At 37.6% G+C, this 25,146-nt stretch overlaps 1 protein-coding gene across 3 annotated transcripts in view; it reads left to right on the top strand.

The window, feature by feature from the left end:
- The window catches only part of RNF180 (ring finger protein 180), a 73,546-nt gene that overhangs the window by 43,093 nt on the left and 5,307 nt on the right, over positions 1-25,146 (top strand). For all 3 annotated transcript variants that reach the window (XM_048292845.1, XM_048292844.1, XM_048292843.1), the window contains exons 5-6: positions 8,566-8,791; positions 13,367-13,492. In XM_048292845.1, the coding sequence (XP_048148802.1) occupies positions 8,566-8,791; positions 13,367-13,492 (352 nt within the window). The remainder of the gene's footprint in view (positions 1-8,565; positions 8,792-13,366; positions 13,493-25,146) is intronic.

The following is a 25,146-nucleotide window of genomic DNA, read 5'->3' as shown; positions in this document are numbered from 1 at the left end:
CCAAAATGCAAAGGAGGTCTATAGTACCATAAGGAGGAAGAATAATTGCCTTTTCTTCCCTACAACTTCTGTAAAAAAATGAAGAAGTTGTTACAACAGATCCTTTTGTCTATCATTGAGACATCATACCAGGGCTCTAGGAAATTCAGAGAAGTTTCTGCAGGCCTCTGGGCCTGAATGAATTTTCCTTCTCTTTGTTTGAAATAGCGGTTACAATAAAGATGAATAATTGTTCATATTTGCTTTATTCTTAGATCTAGTCACACTAATAGCTGTGCCTGGATCTTTATTTTTGGTGGAAATCTTCATCTGCCACTTAGCTATAATGCTTACATCGTCTTCTTAAATGCCTGTATAAACTGTGTACGTGTTGTATGAAATCCAAAATAAAAATGAAGATAAGCTTGTAACATGCTACTAATTTCTTATATACTAGTTAAGGATGATTATAAATATTAAAGTGTTTAGATGATTGTGGTACAAGAACTTTGAGTAATATTTTTTCCAGTGGCCTATCTCTCAATTCATCTTTATAATTGAATTATTTTAATAGGAATAAAACTTTGTTGTAAGTCTATGAAGTAGTTGCAGGGATCTTCAAGATATTTTCATAAAAGCTGTGTTTACAGGTGTTCCTTAACAATAAATATGATTCTTCCAAGAGAAATTTCCAAAAGGGTAATAATATGTAGAGCTGCTGGTTTAGATGTATATTTCAAAAGCCTAAAGGCTCATTTACTCAATAGAAGGAACTGCAGAGATTAAACAGATTGCATAACAAAAAATGCTTAAATAATTTCAAATCCATCATGATAAGAAACTGAAGTATATTATATAAGATGCTTGGAAAGAAAGGGGATAAGTGCATAATACCCATGTACAATATCTAGCACAAGAAGCAATTCTGTCTGGCCTGTTTTAACTTGATTAAAACAATATGAATCAGCAATAAATTAGAATAGTTGTTTCTCTTTTTCTGTGAGGTATGTACAGGAATAAAAAGAAAATAAATTAGATCATTTCTTCCCCTTGTTTGTTTTTTCTGAGGTTTTTTTTTTCCCCACTTCTTCACCGAATAAGCCTTTATCTCCTGACAAAGTAAAAGTATTTCATTGAAACAAGTTGGTTAACTTGTTGTGTCTCCGGCCTTTTATACTCTTTCTTTTTTAAGACACTCTAGTATATGTGTCCTATCAGTAGTTGCCTTTGAAGCCTTGGTCTACAATGCACTTAATCACACAAGATCATAGAATGCTTTGGGTTGGAAGGGACCTTAAAGATCATCTAGTTCCGACCCTTTTCCATGGACAGGGATGCCACTCAGTAGACTGGGTCACTCAGAGCTCCATCCAACCTGTATTTGTGCTTGATGAACAATTCCAATGCCTAAGGCAACTTCTAAATGAAGCTGAATGAAAAAAAAAATATATAACCAAAGCAACCCAACATCCAAATAAATACCACTGTTAGCTTCTTAGCTCTAAAAAGAAATTTCTCTAGAAAAATAATGAAAAAAAAGTCTTTCAGTTGTTTCCCCTAGAGCACTTTACCAACCCCAAATGCAGAAGAGTGAGTCTGAATGAGCTAGCACTGCCCAAGAAGGCTACCCTGGGTGCATTAGGAAGAGCATTGCCAGCAGGTGGAGGAAGGTGATCCTGCCCCTGTACTCAACCCTGGTGAGACCTCACCTGGAGTGCTGTGTCCAGTTCTGGGCTCCTCAGGACGAGAGACACGGAGCTCCTGGAGTGGGTCCAGTGGAGGGTTAGAGAGATGATTAAAGAGCTGGAGCATCTCTTTTACACAGAAAGGCTGAGGAACTGGTCCTGCTAAGCCTCGAAGAGATGACTGAGGGGGCGCCTTATCAATGTACACAGGTGTCTGACAGGAGGGTGTCAATAGGACGGATCCAGGCTCTTCTCGGAGGTGCTGAACAATAGGACAAGAGGCAATGGGCAGAAACTAATGCACAGGAAGTTCCACCTGAACATGAGGAAGAACTTCTGTACTTTGTAGATAACTGTGCACTGGAACAGGTTGCCCAGAGAGTTGATAGAGTCTCCCTCACTGGAGATACTCAAGAACTGTCTGGACACAGTCCTGTGCCATGTGCTCTGGAAATGACCCTGCTGGGGAAGGGAGGTTGATAGAAAAGAACCACTGTGGTCTCTCCCAACCTGACCCATCCTGTGGTTCTGTGATTTTGAATAGAGGACATGGCAATAGATAGCTCCACAGAGCTGCCTCAGCTGCTTGGCTCTGCTTTGAAGTTTTTGGCTTGCCTTTGGGTTTTTCTGAAATGTTGTATGGGGAGAAATTTAGAGTGGAGGGAGTTTAGACTCAGTTATTGATTTGTAAAGATGTTTAAGCCATGGGCATTGATATCTCTACCCTATTATGATTTATATGTTTCAACCTTAGTTTTGCCAAACACCTCAAAATACGTCCTTTTGTATTCATTATACCAGTAAACTGAAATGGTGTTCAAAGGCATACAAACCCTGGCATACCTTATGGCCTAATTTGGAAGAACTTCTGCTAGAATAGCTAGCAAAAATTTTTGGTAGGGTTTTTCTGCATTTTAATATTGGATTTTTTTTTCTGAGTTTACTTTTGAAATTCCATTAAAAATCACTAATTTATTTACAGAAATAAGGCTAGATAAATTCTGTTTGAAGCAACAGAGCACTTAAAGACTTCCCTATAGCAATGACAGTCATTTCAGTCCCTGTACTCAATATACCTATCAATTTTAAGATATTTTCTGGAAGCAATGTACCTGATGTCATAACCCTTGTGCCAGGTTTTTTTGCAATTGACTGAGAGGCTCAAAAGCTCTTGTGGGACAATCTGATGTATGGATAGACATGGCACTCCTATAAGCTACTTTCTTGTTGGAAACCAGACTAAACCTACTAATATTTTTGTCCAGCAGCAACAAAGAAGCATTTATTTCTTTTTGTTCTGTTTTTGTACAAAACAGTATCGATACTCACGCTTTCTTACTTTTTCAGACCTGAGGTGTATGATTCTGATTCTGCATTATAACTGAAGAATAAAAAGTTTGGTTTAGAGTTGCAAATCATTCTAGAGGCAGTTTTCTTTGCAGGATAACCATATGAAATATAAAACTGATTTTTCCTCAGTCATCATTCCTTTCAGCTGTGGACATTTTTGAGCTTACAAAGCATTCTGAATAGGTCAGTTTAAAATGAAGGGTTTTGCAAGTTTTTTTTATTCATAATGGGGCATCTTTGTCAAATGTCCTATGTGCTTTATTTGATTTTACCACTCTTCTGATCATACTTCCAGGTTTTACTCTGAACTTCCTTTTACTGATAGCATTCTTACAAAATCTTTTCTTGTAAGTGTCTATAACCGCTAGGTCTAGGTCTTTCACATTATTACAGATAAATCATACATTAAATATAACGTTACTCAGCGGTGCACGTGTTCTTTCTGAATGTGGAACTCAATCAAATACTTCATTGCAGTCCAGTAGCAGTGAGTTCTCACAAGCTCCAATATCTGTATTTAATGCCCTCATGCCACTTCTCAACCACCGCTGTGTTAGACTCCATGTTACTTAACATGTTTTGGAGGCTTCTCAAGCAGAAGTTGATCCACTGTTCCTCTCTTTTCTTTTGTTAATGTCCTTCAGATATCCAACCAGTGAAATATCAGGGGTTACTTTCAAATCCATATTAGCAGTTCCCAATCGACGTGCGAAGATGAAAGGCTCTTACCTTTCCTTCATTTCTTAGGAGGAATAGTTTTGCTTTCAAGGTTTTTATGTTATTATTTGGCAATCTTTTACTGTCCTTGATGTTTACATGTCCTTTCTCAATTTTGTTTGTACTATAATCCTGTAAGAAAACCATTCTGGTTTATGCTTGTAAAGTTCTCATACACTAAAGCCGTGACTCTCGTAATGCATAGGCACCACATAATTGCAAACCAAAAAATAATGGTTGTTTCAATTATTGTGCATTATCTTCTTGCATAAAAAAGTTCCTCTGGTTTTAGCTTTGCAGTACTGAATAATGCCATGTGCCTACATAGGTCTTTTGAAAAGGGTCACAAAGGCGTGGAAAAGACATCTCTTCCACTAAGAAAATTACTCTTAACTAGATATTGTTTGCACATTAGAATAGTTTTGATCTTTCTAATTGCAATTGGTTCTGAGATACCCCTGTCTGTTCATCTTACCGTGATTACAAACCTGTCTCAGAACCAACCATTACCCTTGAGTCCTCAGCTGTTTTGCCTCTAGCTCTCTTATTTACTTAATTGCTTTATGTAAGACATTTATGTTGTTGTCAGCTCCTCTGTACCCATTTTCTTTCCAAACAGTGCTCTTCAAAACCAGTCAGCAAGAGCTTGCTCTTCCGCATATTTTGGTTTTGTGCTAGATTTTAATTATGATTTTGACCTTACATAGAATCAGAGAGTCATTTAGGTTGGAAAAGACCTTTAAGATCATCAAGTGCAAACACTAACCCAGCACTGGCAAGCTCATGTGGCGGGGTTGGAGGGGACTGTTATTTTCACAATGTATTAGTGTTTCCTAATTTCTGCTGAAGTCATCTGTCCTGTAATTACCTGAGATTACTTTCCTCACTTTCTCCGCCAAATTATTTTCCACTTTTTTTACAAAGAAATGGTATTATGAAGCTTCCTTCATTCTAAAATTACTTAGCTGTAATCAATTCTGTTACCTTTGCCATTCTGTGCTGGTGAGAGTTTTCTCTGCTGTAAGTGCAGAGACAGTCTGAGTTAAACAGTTTTACTGAGAGCTGTAATAGTCTGGTATTTAACGTTGCTCTAACAGCATTTCCTACAGCATGGAGCTGGAAGTAATGGTCCCAAGCTGTTGCTGTCTGTGACTAGCTTCTGTGGATGTTAGTCCAGCCAGATCTATGCTGCCTGCTTATCAGTACAACCTACTTGCCTCTGTAGTAAATTTCCGTACACACTGAAGTTTTCTGGGACCCTGTCAAGTGGAGAAAATCAAGCTGGAGTGGTAAGTTCTAAGGTTAGAGACACACAGTTACTGACATTCATGGTTGTACAAGAGCTTGCATTTGGACACAGTGCTAAACCCAAACTATCTCCGTCCATTTTTGGCACAGCAGGTCAGAATTTACAAGCCCTCTCGGCACGTAATATCCTGGAAAGTGCAATGCAAAGGCTGACACAGAATGAAAGGACAAGTGTTTATCCAGAACTGATAAATCCTGGCTAAATACTTATGCTCTGTGTTTTTAGTGCATTTCACAGTAGCCATACTGTTAAGGACTTAATCACTATTTGCAGAGTTCAGTATCTCCCACAGAGAGAGATACTCTTTGGGAGTAATGAGAGACACAGAAATCCAAACCAGTAAGCCATAAATGTAATCTTCTCTGAAACACCTAGAGATTCCCATATCTACAGTAACCACAATATTACCAATATTAACAATTGTCATTAACTTTTAGTACCAGTGTCAGGCAGTAGTGGTCTGTGATGGCCTATGAGTGTCAAAAGTGGCCTCTGTAATATGTAGTGTTGTGGGTTGACCCTGGCTGGACTCCGGGCACCCACCAAAGCTTCTCTATCCCTTCCCACCCCAGCTGGACAGGGGACGCAAGTATTGGGAGTTTAGAGTAAGGTAACGCGGTGCAGTGGTCGGTGGAGAGGTCACCATGTTTTCCCAAAAGCATTCCTGGGAAGGGATCGCTCCAGCAGTGCCATGTAGCACGCCAGCAGGCTAACTTTCACACCTGTGCCAATAGAGGCATGAAAGCACACACACTCAGGCTGGATAGCTCATGCGTTACCAGAGGCAAAGAGTCAGGAGGGGTTCCTTGTATAGAGTCCCACAGACAGAGGTTCACAGCAGCCACACTGTGAAGGGATCCAGTGACAAAGAGCCCAGAACAATGCAGGGTCCAGGGTTTTATGCAGGAGTAGGGCAAGCATCAGGGATTAGTGATATGAGGGCATGAGGGCACTACAAAGGCGGGCTAGGGAATGGGAGCCAATGGGGAAGCTCTGGGGGAGTGGCGAGGGGCAAGGGCCAATGGGGGGAACCTGGAGTGGAGAACTTACTGCATTACAACCTTTTAAGAGGTAAAAGGTGTGTATGGTCAACCAGCCAACCACACAGACCGAATCTGCATAGAACCACAAAGCCTGGTGGGGGAGGCTTTCTTTCCCACTCTGAGCCTGGGGGTGATGTTAAACTATTGAGCTGGCCCACCAACGGGCCTCTCCTGCTCCGGAGCTCTTTGGCCCCTTGGCCTCCACTGCCGCTGGCTCAGCCACTGCAAAAATAAGGGACATGAGAGAAGAGTTTTGACACTCAGCAGTGTCTGATATGCTTCTGTCTTTGTTTTTCCTGGTGGGTCTCTTGGATATTGGACTGTAATGGGTTCTGTGAGCTGTGAAAGAGAAAACCAGAAACAAAGAAGATGGATAGAGGCGGTAGAGCATGGTAAATTTCTCCTGACCGGTTCCCATAAAGATAATTTTTTTTTTTCTTTAAGCCAATATCCTCATTCTAATCAGGATAGTGTTAACTTTTGCAGCAGCCAGGAGGGAACATGGCTAGGACCTGGAAGATTGTTCTATTCTACCTCAGGTCATTGCTGAGGTCAGGGGAAGGGAGAGAAGGGCTTCCTTCCAGTTGAGTAAGCATGGTGCCAGTTCTGAGCCAGAGGGAGCAGTGGAGTATTATCTATTCTCAGGAGTTTCCACAGTGAGCAATAATGGGGTTTTTTCTTATACTTTCTGCCATTAGTGTTGTTGCTGTTACTGTTAATTTTCTCATCTCATTGCCGTTCCCAGTAAATTGTTCTTATCTCAGCCTGTGATCTTTACCTTTTGTGCTTCCAATTCTCCTCTCCAGCCCTCTGCAGAGGGGAGGGGGAGCAAGTGAGTGGCACATGTTTTGGAGAGTCTCAGTGGGAGCACTAAATTGAGGAGTACCATTCGTTAATCACGACAGTCAAAAACCCTGGGTGCTATTAATACCAGATTTTTCAGATTACTTGGAAAGGTTTAGTCATCTTACAAGAGCAAAGCAGGAACATGGCAATATACACAAGTTGTTACATTCATATGGGATATGCACCATTTGTGAAGTCCAACTATGTCTTCCTACAAATATATGAGTGCAAGTAAATTTGAAGCATATGTGCTGACCAAAGCAAGCAGTCACCAAAGATGTTAGAAGTTCCTAGGCTTTCTACTCTAATGTTTATATTGTGCTTTGTAGTAATAAAGTCGCAGCTTGTTTCGAACTCATTCTTTTTGGAACATGGCCTTCACAAATTACTGTTCAAAAGCAGAAAAATCCACAGTTTTATTTTTAGAGATTTTTATTTTGTTTTGCCTTTCTTGGCAAAGTAAAGGTATTTTCACACCTGAAGGATGGGATGCTATCCAGAGGGATGTGGACAAGCTCAAAAAGTGGGTATACAGGAATCTCATGAGGTTTAATAAGACCAAGTGAAATACACTACACCTGGTTGGAGCAAGCCCTGATATCAGTACAGGCTGAAGCATGAAGGGATCAAGAGCAGCCTTGAGAGAAGGATTTGGGGGTGCTGGTGGGTGAGAGGCTGGACATGACCCAGCCATGGGCACTCACAGCCCAGAGAGCCAAACGTGTCCTGGGCTGCATCCAAAGCAGCGCGGCCAGCAGGGCCAGGGAGGGGATTCTGCCCCTCTGCTCTGCTCTGCTGAGACCCCACCTGCAGTGCTGCATCCAGCTCTGGGGTCCCAGCACGGGAAGGACATGGACCTATTAGAGCAGGTTCAGACAAGCCAGAAAAATAATCAGAGGGATGGAGCACCTCTCTAACAAGGAAAGACTGAGAATTTGGTTTGTACAAACTGGAAAAGAGAAGGCTTAAGGGTGACCTAATTGTAGTCTTCCAGTACTTGAAAGGGCTACAAGAAAGATGGAGAGAGGCTATTTACAAGGGCATGTAAAGGGGGAATGACTTCAAACATCAAGAAGATAAGTTTAGATTAGCTATTAGGGAAAAATTCTTCACTGTGAGGATGGTGAGGCACTGGAACAGGTTGCCCAGAGAAGCTGTGGATGCACCATTATAGGAAGTATTCAAGGCCAGGTTGCATGGAGCTCTGATCAGCCTGGTCTAGTGAAAGGTGTCCTGCACATGGCAGGAGGGTAGGAACTAGATGATCTTTAAGGTCCCGTTTAACCCAAACCATTCTGTGTTTCCACAATTTTTGTAATGCAGCTACACATAAATTGTTGAAATTCATTTTAAAAGAAGAAATCTGATGATAATACAGTTGTACTCAGCCTTTTTGGTTTTATGACTTCCTTTTTTTACTGTCTTGTGATTTTTCTTCTTTCCCACAGAGAACTGTTTCTGACATTCCTGTTGTATGTTTCATCATCTTGTTAAAAGTAACCTGTATTAAATTTAAGAGTATCACCGGTGTGTACCATCTTCTTAAGCACTATTTAAAGTGACCTTCTGAACAATTGCTTTATCAAAACCAGTTATGACCTGAATGTGAAAATATGTTCTCTTTTTCTTCTTGCAGCCTGCAAATGATAACCTGCAGACAGATGATGAACATGGACTCAGAGGAGATAAAGAAAGCTATCTCTGTGCTGTGTGTCTGGATGTTTATTTCAATCCTTACATGTGCTATCCATGCCACCATATCTTTTGTGAACCTTGCTTAAGGATGCTTGCCAAAGACAATCCAACCAGCACCCCATGTCCGCTGTGTCGCAGTACAATTGCCAGAGTATTTTTCCAAACAGGTAAAAATGAAAGTTTTTTACACATAGAAAAATACTGGTAATTTTCTTTCCTGTATGCATGCAGAGCAAATTCTGGTAATGTTAATCCACTGCAAGGTTTTCTTTCCATGTAACTCCTCCTAGGACCATTCCATGCAGGCTCTCTTCAGTGTCAAAAAGTTACTCAGGCACTGTACTTCTAAACTTTTTATTTTAGAAGTGAGATTCTGATATTTTGTATTTCTTTGGTTTCTTCTTCCTAAATAATAACAGGCTCCAAACATAATAAACATTTTTCAAACTATCGTACTGGGAAAATGTTTTTAAAATTGCTAGCTTAATGGCACACCAAAAAATGCTCTTTTCATTTATGACATTAAATTTGGACACAAGTGAAAATAAAGGCTGGCAGAACTCTTGGTAATTTTCTTAAATCTCCCATCCTGGCCTCTTATACCCTCATTTCTAGTGTTCCTTAACCTTAACAGTAGGAAAATATGGTGGGTAGGGGGTGTTTGATGTCATATTGGGTATAGAAATAGAAGAGGGTAAGTAGTCCTGCAGATAGAATATCTGGAACAGCATGAGTCAGTCTTTTATGTCCAAAGCTTATATGGTCGATTCAAGTACCATTGATAAAATTGCACTGTGGCATCTGGAGTTAGGTCATTTACAGCACTTAAAACTGTGCATAGACAGATCACAAAGTAATGGAATGACTCAGGCATGCAGAAGTGTTTGTTTCATTTTAGATGCTACAGAGATCTTGCAGTGATCCTCTTTAAGCTATTGTAAGTGCTGTGATGACAGGTTAGGGATGCAGACTGAAGTAGGATTTCACATTGATCAGCAGAGCTGCCCACCTTCTGTTTCTGGTTGTGCACAGACTCTGCCTTTGTACAGGCATAACTTTGTATGATTTGATGGCGGGTCAGTTTGAGGAACTGACTGGGGTAAATAAGAACTGATTTGGGTGGGAAGGAGGCATTTTTCACACAAACCTATTGCCCCAGGATGATTCACTGAGCAGCTGCTGGTGGTCAGGGATAGAAACTGGCTATCCCTGCATTGACTGCACTGCAGCAGAGGAAATGGATGGAAAGCTGCAGCCTGAGCACTCTCAACCACCTGCCTGTCTGGTGTATAGAGATTTCAAGCTGTTCTCATTTCATTTCCCTAATGTTTGATGCTCCCTTCAATTTGATGTACCGATGAAGTGTGTTTCACTGATAGAGAGTTAGCTTTTTCTAGGGCTATTTAAATTTTTAAAAAGCTATTTAGCAGATTTGCTGGAGAAAAATACTACTGGTAGAGCACAAAGGGAGAATAAAGATGCTTCCTAAAATGTATTTGCAAAACTTTTCAACACATTACAGTCATCTAAGTGAGATTACTACCAGGATTATTTGTAGCCTTTAAGTACTTAACATACAATGTGTAAAAATGCCTGGTGGGAGGGAGTGAAGAAGAAGGAGCCAGATTCTTCTGAGTGGTGCTCACTTCAAGCACAAGAGGCATTGGGCACAAACTGAAACACATGAGATCCCATCTGTACACAAGAAAACACTTTCTTTCATGGGAGGGTGGTCAAACAGGCTGGTCAGAGAGGCTGTGGAGTACCCATCAAAACCCAGCTGGACCTGGTTCTGGGCACCTGCATAGCTAACCCTGCTTGAGCAGGTTGGACTAGTTGTTCTCAAGACATCCCATTCAACCTCACCCACTCTGTTAAAATATTAAATAGGTGTGTAGCTTTTTTGAGGAAAAGGATTTATGTGACTAAGGAGGAAATACGGTGTCTTAGATATGTAAACAGAGTCTACTATAAATAGAGAACCATAACAATGTATAAGATATTTAGAATTAACAACTTCAGATGAGAGAAATCAGCAGCTATTTGTATATTGCTGTGCAGTGTATAGCAATATATGCTTGACTTAGCAATATATTTAAAAATAGCTATGCTAATTTAGCTTTGTTTTATTATCTATATTTAGAAAAATATTTTGAAATTTTCCAGTGTGTAACATACTGAGCAGCTTTTAAATTAACCAAGTGGTATTGATGATGATACCATATCCTTAGAGAAATTAGTAAAATCAGCACATTAAGAAGAGTGATGGTGCCAGAGCAATGTAAAGTATAGTAATTTTTTTTTCACTCAGAAGATTTATTAAGCCTTTTTAAAGTTATGATAAAGTCACTGCTACTATAGGTTTGTGCAAGCAGCAAAGCAAAGTTGCTAGTACTCTTTACATACTTCTCTAATGCTGCAGCTGGGATGTCTTATTTCCCTCATTAATTTATTTTGGATGCATTCTGCAGCTTTCCATTTGTGTATGTGCATTTATTTTACAAAGATATATCAAAAAGAAAAACAATTAAGGATCTATTCAGAAGTTCACTTCTTAGCTTGTACAGTTTTGCAGACTGAACATAACTGCAACAGAAGGATGCATGTAACATTGAAAAAAAAAAAAGGCTAACAGGTCGATTATCCATCAGTTATGGAGAAAAACAATGTTTAACTGGGAGCTACAAAGCCAGATTTGACTCATGAGGGTACTTCCTCTGGCTGGTTGCCTTGATCAACTGGGCCTTTTTTACAGAATCCCTTAAGCTTGAGTTCCAATCCAGATAGGTTGCTCTGATGGTGTTTACCATGCATTCCCATCTTTCTTAAATGCCTTCTTAGAAGCCCTTCTCCCGTCAGGATAAACTCACATCTGATCAGATGATAGGGTGCCCAGGATACACCTGAGACATCAGCTTTTGAGCTGATTGCACCAAGTAACTTCCAAATTACCAAGTATCTTTTAAATGCTTCACTTACCAGGAAAGAGTGATCTTCTACACTTTCATTCATACAAAGTTTCATTTATGTTGTTTCCAAGAAGGGCAGATCTGACACTCATGTACAATAAATCCACCACTTTGGAGGAATGCAGATTCAGGGTAGTGGTTGTGCAAGGGAGGTCCAGGCACATGGCAGGGAAGGGGTCATGTACGTACAGAAAGATGGGTGACCTGGCCAGCCTGAGGGGATCTTTCAGTGAAAGCCTAGCCAAGCAGCTTTCTAGAAACCCGTAGGACTTGTCAGCACTCCCTTTTCTGAAAAGAGGTTTCAGTATTTAAATTTGGACAATAAAATTGAAAGAACTGTGTTGATTTCTATGGTCTGTAGCAGGAAATTAAAATGTTCTCTGTCTATGCTGTGAGAGGCAAGCAGAGTCTCATCAGAAGCCTGAATCTGAATAGTACTTAATCCAAATATGTTCAGTAGCATATAAAGCTCTTCCCATAAAAATTTTAAAAACACTACTGAAAAATACACAGTTTGTTCATTTTACATTTAGGAGAGAAAATGGCCTTTCCTGCTTCAGTGACAGCAGTTTATATGTGCAGTAGCTCTATTTTCACATAATGAGACAGAAGATTTGAAGATTTCTGTGTTCTTCATGTATTGTGTAGCCTTATTCCACCTGCATTGTGACATGGTGAAATAAAGGATAATTTTAGAGTAAGACCAGCATAGAGTTTTTACTTCAAATCTGCTGTCTTCCCCTTACACAGAAAAAGCTACTGGAAACAAAGGTATTCGGAATTTTTTTCTTCTTTTTGGATCCTGCTCACAAAAAGCTTAGCTTTCTTAAATTTGCCAGAGAAAAAGATTTTATCCTTTCATAAAATATTTATTATAAGAAAAGTATGTACCATTACAGTGGGCTACATAAAGTAATTAAACACAAGCCTTCTCAAAAAACCCGGGAATGTCTTTTCTTTTTTGAAGGTGCAGAAAGAATTTGGTAGCAGCTGCTGTTGGTATTTATCTGGAGCCTTCTTGGTTTGGAGACACGAATTGGGCAGGGGTTTCATGGGCAGGGGTTGAAGTTTTTCCTGTTAACTACTAGCTTAGCAACCCTGTTTGTTATCAGCAGATCAATTCTATGGTAGGAAAATATTGTTGATTTTAAATTGTTTTCCATTGCACTGCTATGGATAGATTAGTTTGGCAGTTTTGGGTTGCAATCATGAAGGTATTTCCCCAAATTATGCCCTGAGAAAATGTTGATTTATTGAGATTAGTACATAATGCCAACTCCTCCAATGTGTCATGAATCATCCTACAAATGTTTTCTTAGTTCCTGTTAATCCAAAGTATTTTTAAAAATCTCAAAAAAATTTCAGACTCTTCCCCTTTCTTTGCATTACTGACTATTACTGAGTGGGGGTGTTAAACAAAAAGCAATATGAACTGAGAATTCATACCACAGTCACTTTTATGGATATAATTTTTATTCATAGAGGTCATCATAGTTTTATAAGTTAAATAGCTTGATTTCTTAAATATATCATTTTGCCAGAAATTGACATCAGCTTTTCTAATTTTTTTTCCAAAGAAACAGAATGTTTAAGACTTGCTCTTGCTATACATGGAAATGCTTGGGTAAATGTCATTTTAAAAGAAAATTAGATGTTATAATCAGAAAAAGGATTACAGAGTAGATATGGCATTTTTATTTTGTATAAATTTATGCAAATTATCGCTTTATTTAGAGCATTGATGTATGCATTCTTTCCTCTTAATTATTGTAGATCTGAATAACTCTACCAGATCTTTTTTCCCTATGGAATATTTGAATCTAAAGGAAAGCTTTCAAAACTCCAGTTCTGCTAAATGGCCTCTACCAAGCTGCAAGAAAGCATTCAGAGTTTTTGAAGGTAAGATTTTTAATTTTTTTCCTAAATATCATTCATTCTCAAGTGTAATATTTGGAAATAAGATTCTGAGAAATACATGCCATTGGCAAATGGATGATTCTTAAAGTAGAGCTGAGTTTAACTCTCCTGGGTGATTCATACACAGGGCTCTGAATCTAAAGATAAACTACAAACTGTAAAAAGACAACTGTGTGTGTACATTTTAATTTATTTTTGAATCTTTAATTCTGTGCACATTATCAGGATAATTGTATGTACCTTCCTCCTTAGAAAAATTTCTGTCTGCATAGTGGAATAAAGAAAATTACTCTAGGAAAAAAGTTCCTAGTTCTGAGTGTGGTCAATAAAGACCTCTCAAAAAAAATCAGTCTTTTATGAAAGAAGTCATATTAAAAGTTTCAAATAATATAAATTATTTTAAATATTTCCATACTGCTTGTTTAATACATATGAAATGGAGTAATGGGTATGGGTGTTTTAGTTTAATTTTCTCTTTTTTGTATGAAGAAAGCTTAATCGTCTTATTGCTACTTTAACACTTAAACATTTTCATGATTATCTGATTGTTAACTAAACAGCATTTAAGTTAGACCACTTAAATGCAGGATTCATTGTTTACCCATATTTCCCTGTTTTCAGTCTAATGGCCTTTCTTCACCAGGCCTCATGTACATTTACTTATATAGTTACTTGTATATACTTTTTATAGTGCTGAGTCTGGCTAGCAGATACACTTTTTCTGTTTTTAAGAAGAGATTGCTTTTAAAAGTATGTGGAAAAAATAAAATGGGACATCCATTTTATATTCATTTTATAAGTCTACCCAGGCCTTTGTAAAGGTGAAATTTGGTAAATTCTGGTACTCCACTTATAAAACTATGTCATGTAAGGTCAAGATTTGATACTGAGAATATCAAGACATGTTCGTGGCTATGAAAAATAGCAAAGCTGAGAAGTTTGAGGTCTGGTAGAGTCTTTGGTATTACTCAGAGAGGAAGGTGTTGGCAGGACAAACTAAGATGACTATTTATTTTCTCTAACAGGAGTTAATGTAGTATGGGTGTTAATGCTGGCTTATTGGTTTATTTTAATATATATTATGTATGTGACATAGTTCTTTTATGTTCTGTAGTATTATATAAATTACGCCTTTCATAAATATGAAGGGCCACAATGCTAAGCATTGTACAAAGCATAAATAATTAGAAATAAAAGAAGGACCTGGAGAGGTCATACAGTTTCACTATTGTGGTACCTAAAAATTTGGCATATTGTTCAACAAAGGTAATTTCAAATGCTGAAATTACGTGTTTCCACAGGGTAGCCTAGAAGTCCCACACTAAATGGAAGCATGATTAGACCTACTTAATAGGACACCCAAACCACAAAGCTGCCTGAAACTTTGTTTTTGCATTCCTAATAAAAGTGTTGCTGCCATGTCTCTCTCTTCTGACTTTCTATATCAATAGAAACTACTCCAGGTTTGTGTGCATTCAACAAGCAAAGATATAGTACTTCTTCCGGGACTGCTTATTTGGGCTCATATCTAAATCGTGCTTGGCAGCACCTAAAGTTCCATATTTTGTTTTCATAATTGCTTGTGTTCTCTGCCTCAGGAGGCTCCTAGGGACTTAACAGGCATAAAAGACTGAGAATAGTGGCAGCAAAAGTCTTCTGACACTGTATTAGATTCCATTGCAAATGCAAAACCCTGATACCACTGAGAGCTGAAGGGGTAAAGTGAGTACTTAGATTAATTTTTTTTTTTTAATTCAGAAGGTAATAGCCTAATAAGATATTAGAATTTCAGAAGTCAAAAATAAGGAATGGGAAGAGGAATATGGTGGGTACATGAATAGAGTGACTGGAGTGAAACAGGATATGATTACAGTGCTAGAAAGCAGTGAAATCTTGCAAATTTGAATGTGAAAATAACCACCTTTGTATAAGAGTGCATTGTCAAATACTGCAATACAATACTGCATTTTCAAAGAAAAAATTCTGTAGCCATGTTAGAAATGCATATGCTCTTTCACCTTCATATCCAGCAGGTCCAGTGTTCACTGAGAATCTAGAAGCTTTTTTTGTATGATTCCAGCTTTCATTGTGACAAAACCTCTTCCACAATATCGTTTTAATGCTACAGATATAAAAATAGTAAACCTTGAACAGTAAATCACTCTTTAGAGATGCTAGATAAGATCAGACCTCAGAACTAGATCAGGATATGAGGAGAGAAAGATGGCTGTTAGGAAGTCTAGATCATATACAAGATTTATCAGTGTAACTAATTTAGACTTTCTGAACATTGCAGGGCTGCTAGATAAAATCAAGCACTTTCTCTTCTTCCTTACTTTTTTTCCTGAACTGATTCACTAAGCCAAATATAGTTGGTAATCTACATGTAAGTCTTCTTTCATATCAGATTTTCCATGAGGAATGTAGAATTATCTTTAACTAATCATACAACCAACCATAACTTTTGAGTTCTTATACAAAATGAAAAAACCTCAGCACTGCAAGCACTTTTGGGCTTTAAGCTGATGAAAATTCCTCCAGAGTAGTTTGCCCTTGTATTGTACTGTATTTTTTTCCAATAAAATAATCGACAGAGTTCCCATTTGTTTCATAAACATTGCTTATAGTATCACTCGCTATATGGTATGCTCTGTTTGGTCAAGGATAGGTTAATGATAAAATGGAAATGCTATTCAAGAAGGAAACCAATTCTTCTTTTCCTATTCAGATTTTTAATACATGGAAAAGTTAACAAGCTAATTTTAAATATTTCTCTAAAATGTCTTCTGTTTCATATGAGATAAACAAAAATTAAATTATTTATTCTTTTGAGTTGTGGCAACTTCAAAAAAATGTAATTGCACAGTAGAAATAACATGTCAATTAGTGGTTTCCTTAAATAGATTTTAAAACCGATAAATAGTGTAGTTTGAACAGGAGAGTTAAATAGCAAAACTTAATTGGATCCTATTATCATATATTCATAGTTTAATAACAGGTGGCCTTTATATGCCATTAAAGTGGAATTGCATTCTGTAAGCACTGTACAGTCACAGAAAGTTCACCAACTAAGGGTAAGTCTCCAAAAGTAATTTGATACAGAAATGTGAGCTAAAAGAAGTGATTAGGATAATTTAAATTGCAAATATGATAACTAATTTGACAGTGACTTTTGTGTAATCAAGTGCGGAAATTAAAAATGACGGAGACAGTGCACTGGGCCTAAAAGTGTTATTTCAAAAGTTTTTGCATAAATCTGAGATAGAAATGCATTGAAGAGATAGAGGATAAAGTGATGGTAGCATTGTAGATGGGTGCTGGCTGCCTGCATATAGAGTAAGGTTGTAGAGATGGCTCCGGAAAAGTAGAGGTGGGTGTTCAGAGCGGGAGAAGGGGATTATGAAACCTCTGAGTTACAACCCTTGGTGACTGTTTGAAATCATAATTATTCCTAGGCTAATAGGAAATTCCCTCCAAGTGTTACTTTTGCTAACGTTTTTATTTAAAATATGGCAGTTAAATTGAAAGTCTAGTTAAAAATAGAATATTTATTTCTATCTTTTCAAATGTTTACTCTAGAAAACATTCCTCCAGTGTTGCATACCATGAAATCTGTGCAGATTTTTTCCTGAACTCATCTCTTTAGGTACTTAATAAAAAGATTGACTTCTACATCAGTCAAGGACTACACAATAGAGTGTTTTCCAAGGCTACTAATACCAGTGGAAATTACCACCATCTCAGTAGGTTACATCTGCCATGTCCTTTAGTGTAATCATTCTCTAGAGAAAATGGTGAACAATTTCCTTTAGAGAAAGCTTTTGATAATACCTGTTGGTACATTTTTAAATATCTCTGTCTTTAAAATAGGGGTACAACACTAAATTTACTTTCTTGATTCAAGATCCTTGTTATCGTTATTTCAGTTTGATAGGCAACAAAAGCAGGATGTTAAAAACTGAGAAAATTTACAGGTTTTAAGTTCATATTTCCTTTTTTTAAAAATAACCAAAAAAAGTAATACTAGTTTTCAAGTTCAGATACTGTGATCTACTGAGAAGAAAACAAGACAGGTGTTACTGAAAATAGAAGGTGCAGCATTTAATTTTAGCTATAAAGAGTACTGCTGGCATATAAGAAGGATCCCAGAATAATCCTTATTTTGGGCTATTTTTCCCAAATTCTACTATTCCATCCCATCAGGGTCACCCAGAGCAGGTGAGACAGGAACTCATCCAGGTGGGCTTTTAATGTCTCTGGAGAGGGAGACTCCACAACCTCCCTGGGCAGCTCTGCAGCCCTCAATGTAAAGAAATTCTTCCTCATGTTGAGGTGGAACTTTTGTGTTTTAGTTTATGGCCATTGCCCCTTTCCCGTTCTCTGAACACCAGTGAACAGAGTCTGGCACCATCCTCTTGGCAGCTGCCTTCGAGATATTTATGTGTTATTGAGCTTTTCTCTCTGTCTTCTTTTGTCTAGACTCCACAGGCCCAGCTCTCTCAGGTGTCTCCTCATAAGATTCTTCAGTAGAGCTTGTGAAATCACAAAAAGTTAATTTGCACACGTCTATTTCTCACAAATGCATTTGCAATCTACAGTCTTCACAGAAAGTGAATTTTCTGCCGAAAAAAGAGACTTTACTGGAAAGTGTTGTCTCAGAACGTCTGTTAGGCTTATAGTACACTAATACAGAAAGACAGAATCCAAGCCCTGCTGGTTGAGTGTCTTTGGTCAGCTCCACTGATGGCAACTTTGTTATTTTGCTGATTTTTCAGCACTTGGACCTAACTCTTGCACCCATTTTTCTTGCCCACAAGTTCTTTCAGTTCCAGCTGGTGCCTCCTCCTAGCTGTGCTCTAGCTAGCCTTTATGCCTCTCCTTCTGCACCTCACCAAGTAGAAGTCAATCTGGAAGGAAAATAAGATGGACGGGAAACCAAAATAAAAAAGTCATTGCCACAGAGATATCTTAAGCTTCAGCTTCAGAGCTGCCACTTGTCCCTGTTATTTTGCCAACAGTGCTAGTACAAAACATTGTGCAAGTATCAATAGCCTTGTTTATCTTTTAAGCTTTTTTGCAGTCACTGTTCTTTAGGGACTCCTTCAGAGCCACACTCTGATTGAAAAGAATGTTCTGTAACCTTTTTCCATTCCTAAAGATTGCCTCCAGCACTAGCCTGTGTAGGAGAGTAATTTACTGCTCAAAAATTATGGTTGCTGATTTGTCTCTATTGGTTCATCAATGCACTGAAGGGAATCAAATTCTAGCTAATTTGTATGTGTCATCAGGATTGCTTGTTTCCATTTAACCATGATGTTGTAAGACTGGTGTACCAGGAATATTGATAGCTGTAATTACACAATGCCAAGGATTGAATAGAATGGCCATGGCAAAAAAAGCATACTATAGCCTTTCCCTGTTTGACATGGACCTGACTGGATGTTAGATTGGCATCTTTAGTTCTGCTTAGGTAACCAAGTGTTCATACTGGTCAGTGAGACAAACTAAGAACATCTTGGCACCTCTCACAAAGCCATGGTCCCACAGAGAGACCCAAATGAACTTGTAGGGGAGTTGGAGGTATTGTGGTTTTGACTCTGCAGCCTACAATTCCTAAAATCTTTTAAAAAGGTCCTTTTCTAAAGATGCTTGATAAAATATAGCTGTGTTCAGGGTAAGAGGGAAAGTTCTTTGAAGCATTAATAGCCAGTTAAAAGATACCAAACAAGGAATATAAATTAATGATTAACTTTTCTCACTGAAGGGATATTATATGGGTCCTGTGTGGGTCTATATTACAGTTTCTAGCATCCAGCATATTTGTTTACAAGATATGAAGATGTAACATTTGTTTACAGTACTGAAATATTTGGGATAATAAAAATTAACATGATGTGCAAGGAGTGGCAGGAGACTGTCTTGGTACCTAGTGTTCTTCAGCAATGTTTACATTGTTTTCCTTTCATCGCAAAACAAGGTAGTTAACGGGAAGGGTACAGACAAGATAAAAGAGAAAGTCAGGTTTCAATTGTTTCCTGATGAGGAGTATGTAAATAGACTAGAATGCTTCACACAAAGAAAGAGATTACTAAAAGAGGGAGGATGGTTGTGGTAATTAAGATCACAAAAATCGGGACAGAAGTGTATGGGCTGCTGTTGTTCCTGGTCTCATAATAAAAGATCTAGAACTCTGCAAAAGAACTAAAAGACATTAAATAAAATTATCATTATGCCAAAGCATGGGTTTAAATAATGACAGATTCTTGTTCCTGTTAAACTCAAAGATAGCACATTTGTCTACAGAGATCCTGGAACTGCAAGTCCCTGGGACTGAGAGGGAAAAGTATTGCAATATGCTTGCCCTGTTCTTAGTTTTTTTCAATGCCAACCAATTCCTCATAGTTTGACTTGTCAGAGAAAGAATGATAGGGTAGGAAGACTTTTAGACTACTGAGTATGCCTGTTTTATGAGATGTTCTACAGTTTTATGACAATGGTGTCTTCCATTACAATTTTATTTAAGCCATCATAAAAGAATTTTTTTTTAATTAAATAAGATCACATAAATATTTACTATTTGCTCTCTAGAGACAATTGTAAACAATACATAATCTTAGTTTAACCACCCTAGGCAAACTTTGAATTACTAGTTTTTTGAAGTGGTAGTTTTTCATCACAGAATTTGTTCAGAGCATAAAATACCTCTTGGTTTTAGTATTTATGTTTTGTGCAAAATTCTGCTTTGATTAGATCAGGTTAGGATTGGTCTCTGTGAACAAGTGGAAGAAAAGATGCCTTCTTTCTTCATAGGAATTAGCAAGTGGTTTTTATGTGTTTTAGTGGAAATGGGGAATAATCCTTGCCAGCTATGCCAAGTAGAATAGGAAAAAATGGTTATATTCTTAATTAGCTGTTAACTATTATGGTTAGTAAAGTTTATGTCATACGTTCTTCCCCAGCACTGAAATGCACTGCCTAGGAGAGCAGTTTGTACTCATGTAGCCCCTAAAGGGTCTGACGCTGCTGGTGTAAATATCTTATCTTGAAAGTTAAGTTTTCTTGGTTTTCAGTCCTTTGATTTGATACTTCAGAGAAACTTTGTTTGCTATAAAAATAACAATTTTATATTTTTACCATCTACCATCTAGATGGTTGTTGCTGCCTGCTCTGAGCTTCCCTTCCCCCTCCCAAAGACACCTGCTCCTGCCCATGTGCTCCGAGCTCCTTTGTTCTAAGCGCGGGCAAAACCAAATGTAACTCAAACTCTTTAGTAGTGTCTGATTGGCCGGTCATCCCGGGTCCGCCCCCAGTCCTCCCCTTTCCCCTTCTCCGAATAAAAGATGGTCAAGGGGAGGCTCTGCCCTCTCTCTCAGCTCAGCTACTTTCCTGTGAACGTCTCTGGTCGTCTGTCTCATTTGAAGGCTTCTAACTGCAGGGAATTGAGCGAGCAGGGAGCTATATTTCTCCCTCTTTGCTTCTGCTGATGGTATTTGCTCTGCAGCTGATTCAGGTACCGATTTTAGAGCTACTAAAGTGCCAGACTGCCCGTGCTACCTCTCTGGGCTGCTCAAGGCTTTCTAAGGCATTGAAATACAAGCGCTAGCCGGTAAAAAGCTGAAAAGATACCTTCCACAGATGGTAGATGGTTGGCTTCATTGCTGTCAATGAGTTGACAGAGAAGAAAGCAGGACAGCCATGTACAGTGTTTTTCCTACCTAGCATGCCTGTGATTACTACTTCATACACCTGTACCAGTGACAGATAGGTCTGTGCCCATTCCAAATTTGGACATAAACACAAGTTCATTTTGATCCTGGAGCATTTATTGGGCAGAAACCTGACAAGATTTTTGGAAGAATATGGTGCTTGCACAGCATAATTGTAAAAAGTTAGGCAACATTTTCTAGGCAATACGGAATTGTGGAGACTCCTTAAAGTGAAAACGAAAGCTGACATTTTAATTTGATGAAGGACAAAAGAGGAGCCATGGAAGCACTCAAGGTGATGTGTGAGAACAATAAGCAAGAAAAGGTGATCATATTTTAATTAGTCCAGTGCCAGCCTAAGCATGCCTTTTCAAAGAAGCCAGAGATGAGCAAACAGCAGAATAAATTCAGGAGCTTTGGTGAATATCCTTGCTGAGTAGATAAAGTTGAATGTTTGAAATGGCATCAGAAAAAAATCAGAGATAACAACTATTACACATCTAATCAAGGATTAAAGGAAGGAATTTTTAACAGTTCATAAGCATTTTCTTTTTATTTCAAACAGCTTCTTTCTTACTAACTTTTTAAAAAACCCTGCTTTATGAAAATTTATTTTCGATTTTCTGTTGAGCATCTATGAAGGCTTTTTAGACAGCTCTTTCTGTGAAACCTTGGCTAACTTCCTAAAAATTGGTTGACTACTGTCAGCATCAGAAAACTTTCAGTTCAGAAAAACTGTGCCAGCTTTCTGAAGATACAGTCTTGTACTTTGGATTTTTCATTCTCTGGAGGAATATTTCTTTTGTTTGCTCAGATGAGAAATAGGAATTTTGTCCATTGACATTAGCTAAAGCTGAGCATGGCTTTGTTTAAAGACAATGGCATGGCTCCAAGGTAGGCCATTCACCAGTTTCTCTGGAGAAATTAAGGGATGTATGTTGTCAGATTTGCATATAAACTAAATGTTTTGTGTAAATACTCAGAGCCTTGTCTTACGGAGGGGTGTGGTGAGGCATGCCTATTATGTGTATTCCCTCTGACCTCTGCTGTCACACAGTCCTTGTCTTAAGAGAAGTTGGGCCAATGCATGAATTTATTTTTAAGAAATTATTTGCATTACTGTTATCTTATGATATTTCACTAAAATTGGCTTCAAACGTTAAAGCCTTAAGCACTAAAAGGGTTGTAACAGCAGTTTATAACAAAACTCTGTGAAGTTTTTGTTAAATCATCATTAGTATTGAGTTAATATTATTTTTTGACAAAAGACAGCAATCATGCAGGTCACAAAATAAGAATCTAGAGGGAATTAAGCAGCATGCCAAGTAGCGTTCACAGTAAAGACAAGAAGGGATATGACGTATTTTTAATGCTATTTTATACTTATTCAGTCATCTCTTATTATATTGTCTGCCTGTAAATATCAATAGTTTTGCCCCTCTACATATTGTGAGGTAGCAGTCTGTACAGAGCCCAAGGCTGTAAGTAGTTAGGGAGGGAGGAGCTGTAGGGAAGAATGAAACTAGAGGGAGGTGATGCCATTACAGCTGTATGAGACAAATGGGTAAAGGCTTTTGTGATGATAACTTAGCAAGAGTTGCTATCAGCTGAAATACAGTATTTGGTTATCTGAGAAGGTGACATAGAAATATTCAGTGGTAAAATGTAGGAACAGCAGAGAGAGATGAATGATGATAAAAGAAATAGAAAATAGATTAAAAATAAGACAAAAATTCACTGATTTACAATATTCTGAATACTTTTCAAAATTATTTTTTCATATAGATTATTGATGCACATACTACAGAAAGTTAAATACCTTAAGTTGCTGTTTGAGATTCCTTGGTTTTCACTGTCTGCACTGTCATGGCAAAGAGAGAAGTTGTCCACAAATTAAGTTCACTGTTAAGATACAATTTATCTACAAAGAAAATGCGAACAAAAGTGATTACTACTCCCCGTCTTAAAGGCAAATATATAAAAATTACTATAACTGTCATTTTTATGTCATCAATATACATGTACAAAACTTACCTTTAAAATCAAAGGAAGACATTTTATGGTCTAGAATGTATGCAACCTATGCATTTAGATCTCTGTGACATGCATGGGACCATGCAGCTTCATTCCTTGATATCAGTCCTCAACTGTTACATAATATCCTGACTGGTACTTTGTGTGTTTAGGGGAAGAAAGAAAAAGCAAACAGGTAATTCACCTAGTTACTTAAAAAAAAGATCTGCTTGCTGACTAGCTTCCAAAATTCCTTCAAGTCTTCCAAAGTCAAGTGATTTTTACACTGTGACATGTGGATTAATTACTCCCATTTTAGTATATATCCTAGCAGTTAAGCTAGCCAAGTGGCTTCTATTTGTGAGTATTGATAATTATAGAATAATCACAGATGATTATGTTTTCTGTGATAATAATGACAGACTGAGCTTGCTTTCTAAGCTCATTATGCCCTCCCACAGTCCTCTTGTTTCTTGATTCCTTTATTTTCAGGAAAATAAGCATCCCAAGACAGAAATTAGGAGTTCTACTTTTTCTGTGAATTTTGAGAGGGTCTGGACATAGTAGTCATTGAATAATACTCATAAAATTGGTAAATACACTTCTTATTTAATAAATGAGTGAAAATTCTAGTTATGCAGGATATCCAATGTAAAATGTGTATGCATGCATTTAATGTGGCTTTATTGGTTTTGTTATTAATTTTTAAACTTCCTCGTTTTCTTCTCTAACAATCTGCTTATTTGTCTATATATACAAGCTAACTTCATGGGTTGTATTTTAACTGGTAAAAGCTGAATTATTCAGCTATAAAATAGCAAGAAGTAACTGTCTTCAGATTTTTTATTTATTTGCTTAGTATTCTGAACATAATTGTTAACTGTTGGAGAGGTACTATTTTTTTTCTTAGAATTCAGACTAATAGTAGGAATGTGCAAAAACTTCACTTACAAATTTTCACTGAAATCTGACAAGCTGTATTTGAATGGAAAAAGATCTTATATTTATTTCCTATCCAGAGTAAGACTGTCAAATCTCTTTGTCAAGTGAAAATAATTGTAATTGTGATGGAATGCAATTTACAGTATTTCACAGAGGAAAAACTTCAAATGACAAGTTGCCTCCACTCTGTTCTAAAGGCCTGAGAGATGTTAATTTCAGGGACTGACCATAAATGACCCAAAGAAATGCTAAATTCAAGTGGCTTTTATGTATTGATGTGTAGTTAACAACCTTACATTCTGGGCTTATTTTGTTTACATATCTCTGTAGAAAAACACTGAGATTAGCTATCCAAAAAAAATAGTACTTATAGTCTTGAAAATAATATGAGAAGTTAGAGCAGTATGAAATAAATATTTTTAAGAACTGTCATTGTTACAGGAACTTCTATGAATTGTTTTGGTTGGGATTTTTCATTCTTTCCATTTTGTATATTTTTGGTTCATTTTGGTATATTCTCTTCCCAGACCCATGTAGGATTTATAAAGTTTTAAGAGAGGGGAGACTATTCTTAGATATAAATGCCAATAGTTTTGCTGATACCAGACAGCAAGAAGCATTGTTTGCCTGGTGCTTGATTCTGTAGGACTGAAGTTTTTACAAGCTTTTTGTTTTGACAAATGAAATGTATGTCAGTAGTGACACTTCCACATTTTGGCATTTCTGCATAGTATTGTCTGTAGCATGTTCTTCTTTTCATGTTAAATGCTTTATGGAAGTCACAAAACAGACATCTAGCTGTAACAGTGGTTCCCAGCCACTTTGGCTTATAGAAAGGAGTATCCCTTATGGAATCATGTCTTGTGTCCCATATGAAAGGCTTCAGGACATGGCTTTTACAGATTTTCACAGTAACCAGTTGCTTACCTAGACTCTTTTAATAAAACAGACAGTGCTCTTTGACACCTTTAAAAG

The sequence above is a fragment of the Corvus hawaiiensis genome, chromosome Z (assembly GCF_020740725.1).
Source record: "Corvus hawaiiensis isolate bCorHaw1 chromosome Z, bCorHaw1.pri.cur, whole genome shotgun sequence".
In the NCBI taxonomy this organism is placed as follows: domain Eukaryota; kingdom Metazoa; phylum Chordata; class Aves; order Passeriformes; family Corvidae; genus Corvus; species Corvus hawaiiensis.
Note: the sequence above shows the minus strand (reverse complement) of the source record. Positions and strands in the feature narration are given on the sequence as shown.